At 39.5% G+C, this 12,646-nt stretch overlaps 1 protein-coding gene across 1 annotated transcript in view; it reads left to right on the top strand.

Annotated features, from left to right (window-relative positions):
• Positions 1 to 10,711, top strand: part of Cntnap4 (contactin associated protein family member 4) — a 293,647-nt gene extending 282,936 nt beyond the window's left edge. The window contains exons 22-24 of the mRNA XM_040736562.1: positions 786 to 1,004; positions 1,779 to 1,850; positions 8,436 to 10,711. Coding sequence (XP_040592496.1) covers positions 786 to 1,004; positions 1,779 to 1,850; positions 8,436 to 8,629 — 485 coding nt within the window. The 3' untranslated portion in view covers positions 8,630 to 10,711. The remainder of the gene's footprint in view (positions 1 to 785; positions 1,005 to 1,778; positions 1,851 to 8,435) is intronic.
• The last annotated feature ends 1,935 nt before the right edge of the window (positions 10,712 to 12,646 follow it).

Raw genomic sequence — 12,646 nt, 5'->3', positions numbered from 1 at the left:
ACTTTTGGAGTTTGGCCTCTACAACCTGCTTGTATTAATCTCCTAGAATGTTCAGAGGGAGTCATGAGGCAGAATCAGAAAACTTTCAACAGAAGGGCCTTGTTAGGTAGGACAATTGACAGGGGTGTTTCGGAGCTCAATTTCCCCCTCTAGCTTCTGTTATTTTCTTGGTTTGAATCGCAAAAGCTGAGCAGAGCTAATCCCTAACCCTAGGACACATCTCTTGATATTGATTGCTCACAATAAATATACTTTAATCTATTCTACAATGTTGATGGATAAGATGTAGCTGTTGGAAATGTAGTTGCCTAGCATGCACAAAGACTTAGGGTTGATCCTCATCAATGCACAAAACCAGGCATGGTGGTACAATCCTGTAACCCCAGCATTTAGGAGGTAGAGGCAGGAAAATCAGAAGTTCAAGGTCATCCTTGATAACATATGGAGGTTGAAACCAGCCTGGACTTTATGTGACTCTGTCTCAAACAGGAAGAAAAAACATGAAATCTTTTGACCCCTCGTTAGTTCAGAGTCTCATCCATTTTTAAGGCTGTTTTAATCATCTGCAGAGAGTACAGTGTTCTTAATGAGCCATGCTTGAGAACTTTCTTCATCAACCCTGAAGGCTCAGCACTATTTACAGGAAGACTTAACAGATCCAATTCTTTTGATAAAGACAGAAGAAAGAGTTAGAAGTTGGATATGTCTTGCTGTTGTCTTCACAGATGCAAGGTATTGCACTTCATGCTTGCCACCCTTGATCATGTTGCTGTCTTTCTTTATAGAGTACAGTGAGGTTGACCAGGAGACAGCGCTGGCTGCTGCCCATGGCTTCACAGGCTGCCTCTCTGCAGTGCAGTTCAGCCACGTAGCACCTCTGAAGGCTGCCCTGCATCCTAGTCACCCAGCCCCTGTGACTGTGACAGGGCATGTGATAGAGTCCAGCTGTGTGGCCTCTGCTGGCACCGATGCCACATCAAGAGAAAGGACACATTCATTTGCAGGTAATATATATATATATATAATTACTTTAATTTTAAATATCTTGCTTCATGTGTCAATCCCAGTTCCCTCTCTCTCCCCTCCTCCCGCACCCCCCCATCCCTCCCATCCCCACTTCCTTCCACATAGTGGATATCCAGAGTCTGCCATTTCGCTCAGAGCAGGGTACAGGCACTCCCCCAAGAGTCCAGGCTGAGAGAGCATCCCTCTTTGTGTCATGGACACATGAAGTCCATTTGTATGGCAGGGATAGACACTGATCTACTGTCCAGAGCCCCATAGGTTGCCCAGGCCTCCTCACTGACTCTCAGGGGGTCTGGATCACTCCTACGCTGGCCTCCCAGCTGTTGGGCTGAGGTCCAAGAGCTCTCCCCTGTTCAGATCAGCTGTCTCTGCTGGTTTTGCCAGCCCATTCTTTGCTTATTGCTCCTCTCTCTCTGTCACTGAGTTCCATTTGCAGGTAATTTAAGACTCTCTCCCTTGTATGTCACAAATGGACTTGTCCACAGGATTTAGAAAATTTCCTAATGATGTTGTTATTCTCAAGATGGCTACTGGAAATTGCTTTTGTTTAATCCTCAGATCTCTTCTTCGTCAATGCTTTGCTGGGGTCTTGATTTCTTAATCGTTTGCGTTGACACTGTTAAATTGAAAGTCACAGGGTTCTCATGTTCACCTGTATAGTTTTCTTCTGGTTTAAAACTGATGAATTCTTCAGAATTTTCCCCTGCTGCTGAGGTGTATCACCCTGTTCATTTTTTGTGCTTCAACTGTAGATCATTCTGGAACGATGGATGACAGAGAACCTCTCACCCATGCAATCAGAAGTGACTCTGCAGTAATTGGAGGTAACTTGGAAGCATGAGTGAACTCTTTTGGTGGGGTTTATTATTAATACTAGTAATACTGAATATAAACCTTAGAAAACTGTCTACAAAGAATCTACATATTTTCACTAGGGATGCAGCTAAGTGGTAGCATGCCTGGCACACAAGCATGAGGTCTTAGGGTCAATTCCCAGAATTGGGGTAGAAGTTCACATATCTTTTCTAAAACTTGGCATTGATTCTTTGTGAATTTCACATCATGCACCCCAATCCCACTCATCTTCCCACCCCTCCATATATAACTTCCATCCTTGCAACCTCCCCCCAAAAGAAAACAAAAAATAAAAATGATAAAAAATTAAAAATATAACTGAAAAAATTGCAATAGAAGCTACAGTGTATTACCCAGTATAATCCTTTGCCCAAAAAGTTTTGCTTACTAATTTTCGTTGCATTGAGTCCTTGGTCTGATTTGAAGCCTCTGGCTTCAGCTACATTCTCAATACTGGATCTTCACCAGGACTCCTCAGACATCTTGTTGTTGCCATGTGTCATGGAGAGCCTGAAGTTTTGGTTTTGCAGAGCTCCCCCTTCACATACTCCAGCAGTCCTTAAGTGGGTAATGTTGGTGTGGGCCACCTCAAAGCCCTGGATCTGGGCCTGGGTGGTAGTTGAGTTAGTCATCCCACTCTTCTGGGCTACACCACCAGAGCCAGTTCTCCTGCTTTGCTCAGATATGGCAGAGGATGGGGGCAGTTCTCTGCTTGCAACATCTGTCAAGGGCTGGGACCCACTCTGCAGTGACTACCATTCAAGCCCAGCTTTTCTGCACTTTCGCCATCAGGGCCAGCTCTCAGACACTGCCCTGGTAAGGGGTAGGACCAGCTTACCTGAGTGCTATAGCCAGCAAGGGGTGGGCTCATGTTCACAGAGCCAGTACTCCAACACCCATGCCACCAAGGCCCACTCTCCTGTGCTGCCCAGGCAAGGTGCATGCCCGTCTCCCTCCTGAGTGCTGCAGCCAGTGAGGGGTGGGGGCAGGTCTGTACAGTCCTTGCACATCAGCATGGCCCCAGGCAGCAGCCCAAACCAGTGACTTCCACATGACCTTTGGTGGTAACATGGTCCATGGACAAGGACCCAGACTCCTGCTTCTGCATGGCTACGGGGTTTCACATATCTTAATTACCATAGAGTGAACCTTACTGCTTTAAAATTTTTATTCTTTGCATTTCATGCATGTATGCAATGTATTTTGTTCTCTATTACCCTCTCTTGTCCACCCCAAATTCCCACTGAACCCATCTACTTCCCAGTAAGTCCCAGTCCTATTTTCATGTCTTTAGTTTTATGTGACCCACATCTGTTGAGCTGAATTAAGTTACTTACATGAACATAGATGAAAGGCTATCTACTAGGACATGGGCAACTCACCCTCAACTACTCTGCTGAAGAAAATAGCTCCCCTACTCCCAGCATCCTTTAACTGCCTATAACTTTCAGGAAGGGGCAGGGCCTCTTGGCTGTCTCCTGTCCATGATGGAATGTTGACAGACCTGCTCTGTGTACACCTTCCGAGGCACTGAAATTGAAGACGGGATGGTTTGAAACGTTTATTGGGATAGCCTCATAGAATCTTCCCAAATTCCTGGCTTCCTTGGAAATTCTCTGTGTAAATAGGATGCTCTTACTAAAGCATCACATTCTAAGATCTGTTGCTAAGCTGTGTAAAAATGATCAGTTTTTAGTTTAAAAACAGTCATCTGCAAGCCATGGCAACTACTGTGTGCATTTATTTCCCTAGATATATCATTGCTTCTGCAAGGACTCATAGCAAAGAAGGAAAAAACTCTCGATTAACATTAGGAATATGCATTTTGTGTTTCTTTAATGCTTATTAAAATAGATATTCCATCATTTAGACATGCCTATAAAAGAATACTATACTTACAGCACTTATCAAATCTTAGGTTAATAGGTTGAAAGTGGTTCTTAGTAATTTTAAATTGCAGAATACACACAGAAACTTTAAAAATATCTTTAATGTGACAGCATCTTCTTGGAGGTATACGTTATTCAAAACCAAATTCAGAACTAGAGCTTTTCTTCCTGATTAATGCTCTTCAGGGGCTGTTAATCAGAGGACCTAAATGTTAAGTGCCTTAACATTGCTCTGCACTCTGAATATCATATGGATGCATAAAATAAATAACTATTCAGCCTTATATCCAGATAAAGTATACTTGAGAAACTTTTATGTGGGCTTCATACTATATCCATTTACTTTTGTGTTTTAAATAATTTAATTTTGTTCGTGTGTGTGTGTGTATGTGTGTATGTGTGTGTGTGTGTATGTGTGTGTGTGTGTGTGCGTGTGCGCACGTGTGTGAATATGCATGTGAGTGAAGTTGCCAGTGCTGGTTGGTTTTTGTCAACTTCACAAAAACTGAGCCATATTTGGGAAGAGTGACTCTTAACTGAAAAAAAAATGCCTTCATAAGATCAGTCTACAGGCAAGTCCATAGTGCATTATCTCTTCTGGCGATTGATTTGGGTAGGTGTATTCATAGGGCACAGAGCCACCTCTTGGCAGGTGGTCCTGAGTTACATAAGAAAGCTGGCTTAGCAAGCCAGGCAGAGCAAGCTGGTAAACAGCATGCTCCTGGAAACTTATAAACTCTGGACCAACAACAGTGGAGTCTTCAGGACCAAAGTAGGCCCTCTGCATGTGGGAGACAGTTGTGAAGCTTGCTCTAACTTAGGGGACCCTGGCAGTAGGACTAGGATCTACCCTGGTACATGAGCTGGCTTGTTGGAGCCGACTCCCTATGGTGGGATGCCAAGCTCAGCATTAATGCAGGGGGGGAGGGGCTTGGTCCTGGCCCAACCTAGTGTGCCAGACTTTGTTGACTCCCCATGAGAGTCCTTACCCTTTGGGAGGAGTGGATAAGAATTAGCCTGGTGGGAGGGGTGGTTGGGAGGGAGAACTATGGTTGGAATGTAAAATAAAATTTAAAAAATAAAAATAAGCCCCAAAACAGCATTCATTGGCCTTTGTACTAGTTCCTGACTCCAGGTTCCTGCCTTGAATTCCTATCCTGGCTTCCCTCAGTGATGGATTCCATCAGTAATGGAATGTGACCTTGTCAGATTGACATAAACCCTTTCCTCACCATGTTGCTTTGGTCTTTTATCACAGCAATACAAGCCTAAGACAATGCCCATTAAGGTCAGAAGAGGGATTTCCCTGAATGTGGGTAATAGGCAAATAGGAGAGCTTAAAACTGAACTCACGTACTCTACAAGAGCAGTACATGCTCTCTCTAGCCTCCTGCCTTTAAAAGATTTTTCTTTTAATCTTGGCTTTTAGTGTGTGTGTGTGTGTGTGTGTGTGTGTATGTGTGTGTGTGTGTGCTGTCTTTAATCTATACATGAACTCTCCCCAGCAGCTATACCCTTTTTTTAGATGGTGAATAATAATGGTCAAAGTTTCTCTCATTGTTATTTCTATTCTTCTCCCCTTAAACTAAATATATACAAGTTAAAGATACATGAAATAAAATTCTTGTTTGATTTTAATTCCCTAACAAACAAAGCAACCCTTTCATTTTTTGACTGATTAGTTTAATCTTGAGTTTAGGTAGTTATTCTAATAGTCTAATGGAAACACATTCCATAGTAAAACACTATTTAGAATTATGAGACCTGTAACATGCTTAATATTTTAAAGTAGAATTCCTGCTTAGGCAAAATTACTTAGTCAGTGCTCTCATACATACAGGGAAGAGAGAGACAGAGAGAGGGAGGAGGGAAGGAGGGAGGGAGAATGAGCAAGAGCACTAGGCAGGTTTGCCACTCAAGGCTCACCAAGGTCCATGAAACTAGCCAACATGCCACTTGGTTTTGATCTCTGTGGGGCCTGAGCTTAGGCAGCAGAGCAGCTGGGAATGACCTTGGAAACTCCAAAGTTCTCGTGCAAACCATGTGCAGGTTGTTTGCTTGTTCATAGCCTAGAGTCCTCCACTGTGGTGCTCTATCTGGTAGTACCCAAGTAGGCTTTTATCCCATTGTTGTGTTAGTCATAAATCATACCTAGTGTGTAAACCACAGCTGATGCATTCACACGTTTTTTTCCAGAGGAGATAATACTCTTGTGTTCTCAGCTGTGGGTAACCATCTCTTTGTTTATAAATGAAGTAAGTAGTCTGAGAGAGGAGGATAGACTTAGTGAGGTGTTTTACAATGATGATGCAGACATGGAATGTTTTTAGCCAGACTGTGAGGATAAAGATAGACCCTTTCTGACTGATAGAAACCTGCATATGATTCTCCTCAGAGCATATTCTCATACTTCTTTGTGTACAACAGCATAGAACATAGTAGTTTGTTTTGTTTATTATGAATCTATTAAAGTGCTTATTTGGGGGGACTGTTGGCATTAAGTTCAAGGTATTTTCCTTGAGCATAAAAAACATGAAACTTTCCTCAGATTTAAAGAGATGAATCACATACTCACAGAAAAAAAAAAAAAGAAAAAGTCAGGGACCATCCTTGATACAGATAATGTGGATGTCCCTTCTAGACCAATATGATGGTGACATTCATTTTATTAACTACAGCTGTACTCTCTTTAACATAGTGTATTAGTTTTTCACATAGTAATTACTCAGAATCCCTTTTCTCTGAGCTAGAACTTTTATATTATAAGATGATTGAACTAACTATAGTAAATCAATTAATTGTTTTTACAAGGACAAGAGACAAAATATATAGCAACCCATGAGTGCCCTGATTAAAAATGGTTATTAATGTGGTTAATTTGCCATACCCATTAGTAAAATTACCAAATGCATATAGATTAATTACTATCTTTCTCAGATAAGCCTGACCTATGAAAAAATTGGCTTAGGGTCAGCAACATTATCATTTTCCACGAGGACTTTGCTTAGTGAATCTTACTGAAAATTCCAAGCTCCTTCAAGTTTTGATTTAATTTCATTGTACACACCCACATTTATTTATATTGGAATGGGATCTTAGGACTTTGGAAGTAGCTCAACTTATAGAATGCTTGTACAGTATTTGTGAAACCCTGGTTTCCACCTATGGAATGGAATAAACTGGGTGTGATTCTGTGCACAAATGATCCTGTACTTAGATAGTGGGGAGAGATTACCAGTAGTTCAAGCTCATCCTCAAAATGTAGCAAGTTCAAAAAATATAAGCATAATAGTGTGGGGGTCTCAGTTTTGCTGAGTCAAAGTTGATCCACACTGTTATTTTAATATTATCTGTTTTTTTAAAGAATCTACATTCATCTATTTCTATTAATGTCCTCATGAAAATTTTAAAGAAACTCTTAAGATTATGGTGAAAAATAATACTTTTCTTAATTCTATTTTTTATTTGACTCTTTGAATTTTATCATTAACAGCTAGTACCATTAGATGTTTTTCTTGAGTAACAGATTTATTTCATTCAGTTGAGAGAGAACTGCCAAGCATAGATATTTAAACAACTATGATTTGCTCATTATTTGATCTTTTATATAAAAATGGAATGACTGAACCATAAAAGACCAGTTTGACTCATGACTCAAATATTTGTAGAGTGCATTTTCTGGAGTCAGGAATCACCCTTCAAAGTGCAACAGACACTGTATATTTCCTGTTTCAATACACAACCTATTAGAAAGACTTGGAGTGATTCATGCAGAACACCCTTAAATAAGATTGACTTTTGCCTGCCTGTACAATGTCTTCTGTGCCATAAAATCAATGTCTAGTACTACAGTTTGGTGTCCTGATCTTCATTTGTGCTAACCACTGAAATTTTCCCTACCTTCATCAAATACCATCAGTGAGAATTTTAACACTATGAGAAAACACCTTAGACCTAAGATGGAATACTAAGTTTTCACTCTATGGTTCACCATTCCAGTGTGTTCTGAGAGCTATCCAGGGTTCACACTCCACGTCAAGGCTCTCATGTCACTTTAGTGTTGATAACTGTGGGCACAACTAAGAGTTGTAGTGCTTAAAATATTTACATAGAATCCAACCTTTCAAAATCCAGTATCCATCATGCAGAAAGATTTTAATGTATTTACACACACCCATATCTACATTTTATTATTAGCCCTATTCATGTACATAACATACTCCTACTCTTTAATAGTTGATTATAAAATCAATTTCATTGACACTGTCACATATTTAATCATAAAATACAACCCCTTTACTTCATTATACTTCACTATAATTTCAAAAATAATTAAAATGTCTTCATGTCTAATTATGAAGCAACACTTGGTCATAGCAATGTGTGTGTAAGTGATGCTTCCTGATAAATAGGAACTTATGAAGCAGATCCAGTATAATGCACATTCTGGATAAATGGAAGAGACCACACAGAGTTGATGGGATCCCTAAATAAGCTTTATTATAATACTGCTTTAATCAGAAACTTGAGAGGTTTTCTTGTTTCTAATTTATATCATGTAGAAGGTTGACTTCAATGGAAAATAATATTCCCTAGGCTAATTAAGCAATGAACCTGACACGGTGTCTATTCTGACTGGATATTTCTTTTCTCTTCTTTCTCTAGGTCTGATAGCTGTTGTGATCTTTATCTTGCTTTGCGTCTCTGCCATAGCTGTTCGCATTTATCAACAGAAAAGGTTATACAAAAGAAATGAAGCAAAAAGGTCAGAGAACGTAGACAGTGCCGAGGCTGTTTTGAAAAGTGAGCTTCATATCCAAAATGCAGTCAGTGAAAGTCAGAAAGAGTACTTCTTCTGATTGGCAGCAATCCTGTAACTTGCAAGGATTTCATTTTAATAGCCAGGAGCTCTCGGTAGACAAGAACTGTTCTAACCCTGATCGTACAGGCGATGGATCTGCAGCACAGCCATCTTGCCGTGTCCAGGCTCGGGATGGCTCCAGGCAGCCTCCTCCAGTGATGTGCTTCTGGCATCTCTCTACTTAAGAAAGGAGCTAGCTATTGGTGTCCCTCTCCAGCTTCTGCACATGATCAAAGCCAAGTTTAACTCACTTCACAACTACAGCTTTTTAAATTGTGGACACTGTAGCCCTTCTCTTCACTCTGTAAAACATGAGTTTTGTTAGAGGTAAGAAATCAAAATCGGAGCATAATGGCCTTGCTTTAATAGACACTACATGTCCTGTTTGCTTTTGTCTTCCCATGGTGTTGTTCATGAGCCTGGAAATGCTTCTGAGATCCTGTTTGGCTGGTGTTCCCATCTTCAGTGGCCAAAAGTCTATACATAAAGCCCCACGCCCTGCCTCTCTCTGTATTACATTCAATACATCAATAGTCTGGAAAAATGTTTTCTTGTCTTTGGCTTGTTTGTATTGCCTTTTTCTATTTGACCCTTTCTGATACTTTTTAATGCATTTCAGTTTGAGTGTCTAACTTTTAACTCTGAACATGGAATTCCTATATAAAAAGACTCAGAAAGTACGGTGGTTGTCAGTATGTGATGTCACGCCTCTACAGAAAATTTCTTCTTGTTTGATGATGACTGGTTAAGACCCTGAGCAATTGTTGTTTTCCAAAGACTGTACAACGTTTTTCATTAAACTTGTCCTTAACACAGCAAAAAGATATTTTAATTGCAACTGTATTACCTCAATTATATTTCAGAGACTATTTTCCCCAAATCTTAAAACAGTTGTTTCTTAGGTTTATGTTTGTCTAAATGTTGTTACCAAGTTTTCTTTGAGTGCCCCATGAGGATTTTCCATGAAGTATCCTCTTACATGTTAGAGAAGGGGATAATATCGAGTTTAGAGCCCTAGTCCTCATTCTAATACACAGTTATGCCATTGGCGTGAATTTTGCTGTGCACTAACTTCCAATATATGGACTTTGTAATCTGAGTTGTAACAGGACTCCTATTTTTCAACCAGTAGATAAAGTAACTACGGATGCTAACTCTCTTATCAGACCTATTTGCAAGCAGTCATTCTAGTCATTTCTCATGTAGGATGATTTAGGCCTCAAAAATGACTTAGATCAATATTATGTACTCACTAATCTATGGGGATTGGAGTGTATATAAATAATAGGAGGTGGGGAGCATAATTGTTAACTTTATGAAACTGTAACAATAATGAACTTTAATGCAAAGCGAACAGGTTAATTGCATGGAATTATCTTCAAAGCTCATAAGCCAATTAAATAACAAAAGCACTTTGCAATCCATGCACACACCCTTCAGGTGCCTCTAAAGTACAAATTCAATTCCTTGTTTTTCCTTGTTTTTTTCTTTGTATAGAAGACAACTTGAAAATATACGAATTCAGTATCATTACCATTTTATTTTCCATGTTGATTCTTCTTACAAAATCTGCTTTTCATTTCCCAAAACACGAGGTCCCTGTTAATATTTCTGTAAATACCTGACTAAATCTTAAAGAACCTAAAGTGACAAAGGACCCATGTTGGCAAATAGCATCTATATGTGTGTGCATATATACCATATGTATACACAGACACAGACACACAGACACACACACACACACACACACACACACTGTGGTAACAAGAGAAGTTTTAACCTAGAAATCATATCATCCGGTGTAAAGAGCGCAACTATTTTCACAGCTTGGAATCCTTTAAAGTTTGTGTTTTCTTTAGTAGCAGCACTGACCTCACTACTAGCTGAAATGTGGGTACATTTATAGATGGTGAAGCTGCAAAGTCCTCTGTGGTCCACACTGCAAGAGACTGAAATAGGATGGCATCTAATTGCATTTGGTAACTTATTGCCATGGCTTGGATTTCCTGGTTTGTAATAAATCCCTTCCTTTTTCCTTAATAAAGATGCATTTTTAAATAAAATGCAGAATATACCTTAAGAGATAATGTATAAAAGTTTTAAATTAGGGAATTATATTGGATTTCCTTTTCTTAAGATGTAAAAAAATGTAGACATATGTCTTGTTTGTTGGTGTATGTATGAATATGTGTGGTGTGTTTACTCTTTTTCTTAACCGATTGCTGTGATTCCAGGGAACTATTAAGATGCTACAGCCCTTTAGTGTTTAAAATTTTTTAATTACATTGTGTGTATGTATGAGAGAGAGAGAGAGAGAGAGAGAGAGAGAGAGAGAGAGAGAGAGAGGTTTCAGAGGAAATCTTGTGGGAGTTGGTTTTCTTTTTCCATCACAAATTGGGAATTGACCTGAGGGTCATTGCTCCAGCCCTATTTTTTTTCCTTGAAAGGGGCTAACAATGAAAAGTAGAAAGATGATTGTTGATGGTAATGATTCAGTTTTCAGTATTTTCTCAGCCTTTCCTGAGACTAAGACCTGGTTTGCAGTTGTCCATGGGAAAAGTTTCTGCACACTTCAGTTGGGCAATGTCCTTTTCCTTTCTCCAAAGATTTTGGCAAATTCACAGTGTACATGAAGAGATGTTGTATAAAGAATACAGTGTACTTCTCTCTGATTTCAAATCTCATCTAAAAAGTGTGTGTAAATGGAGTTCTTAACTGGTCTAAGTAATAAAAACCTGGAGTCAGATACAGAGGAAAAGAGAGAAGGAGAAAACCAAGATCACACCTTACCTCCTTAGCATCTCAGCAGACAAGAGTTCCTGTTTCTCCCTGCTTATATCCTATTTCCTACCAGCTATCTAACTTCCTGTCTGTCTGTACAGACCTCCAGACCTCTAAGGTTAGCTAGTGGCAATCTCTATTCTCTGGCCCTCAGACAGGTTTTTATTTGTACAAGCAAGCTATCACCACAAGTAGGTGTGACAGTGCTCTGTTAATCTCAACACTTGGAGGCAGAAGCACCAGAATGATTGCTGCAATTTCAAGGTTAGATTGGATTTACATGGATGCCCTGTCTCAAACTAACAGATCACACCCAAACCAAAACCAAATAAGGTACAAAAAGCAAACCATGTCCCCCATGAAAATAAAAAATAACAACAAACAAACAAACAACAAAAATTCACTAAATTTCAAGTTTTAACACTCATCCCACAGACTGGAATGATGATGGCATTAAAGAATTAAAGAGCTTTTTTACTGAAACGGATGGGTCCATCAGTGAGAAAAGATGCTAATATGTAGAAAATGCCAGGAAGATAGCCCTTTTCCAGTCTAGGACATAGCTTAGTTAACATTCATTCCCAAGTATTGCTTTCAAAACTGTATTTATTATATCCTTAAGATGTTAAAACAAACAAACAAGCAAACAAGCAGAATGATACAAAAGACAAGCAGGCAACACCCACAGGGAAAGAGATCATTTAAAGAGATTGTTCACTGGGTGAGTCTCTCTTTTCAAATAACAGCATTCCTCATGGGAACAGAGGAGCCCAGACAATGTTTAAAGTGTGGACAGCTCAGCTTCACAGAGAAAAAGTCCAAGACACAATGTGTGAAGTGATGTTCCCAGGAGGACAATTGCAGTATGTCTGCCATTAAATTGTGACTAAATAATCTGTTTTCTATGGAGTTGATCTTAGGATCTCGATTTCAACAGTTGTTTCATGGTACAGAGAAACCTGAAGCATCTCCATATCTCCCTTGTCTAGAATGACTATGTATCTAAATCTTATCCACCACCTCTTTTAAATGGACATCTACTGTTATTTGACAAATCATTGTCCTTGAGAGATTTGGGTTTCTCCCTAAAACTATTAATTTCAGCATCCTTGACTCCAGGACAGACAATTATAATTGGAACACTTATTTTTATTGGATGTGTGCACAAATTCATGTATGTGGATATGCAAATGTGTGAACCTGTGTGAAGGCCAGGGCACTACCTCAAGTGCAG

Source organism: Mesocricetus auratus, unplaced genomic scaffold, assembly GCF_017639785.1.
Source record: "Mesocricetus auratus isolate SY011 unplaced genomic scaffold, BCM_Maur_2.0 Super-Scaffold_6723, whole genome shotgun sequence".
Taxonomy (NCBI): domain Eukaryota; kingdom Metazoa; phylum Chordata; class Mammalia; order Rodentia; family Cricetidae; genus Mesocricetus; species Mesocricetus auratus.
The sequence above is the reverse complement of the archived record's forward strand: the minus strand, read 5'-3'. Positions and strand labels throughout refer to the sequence as shown.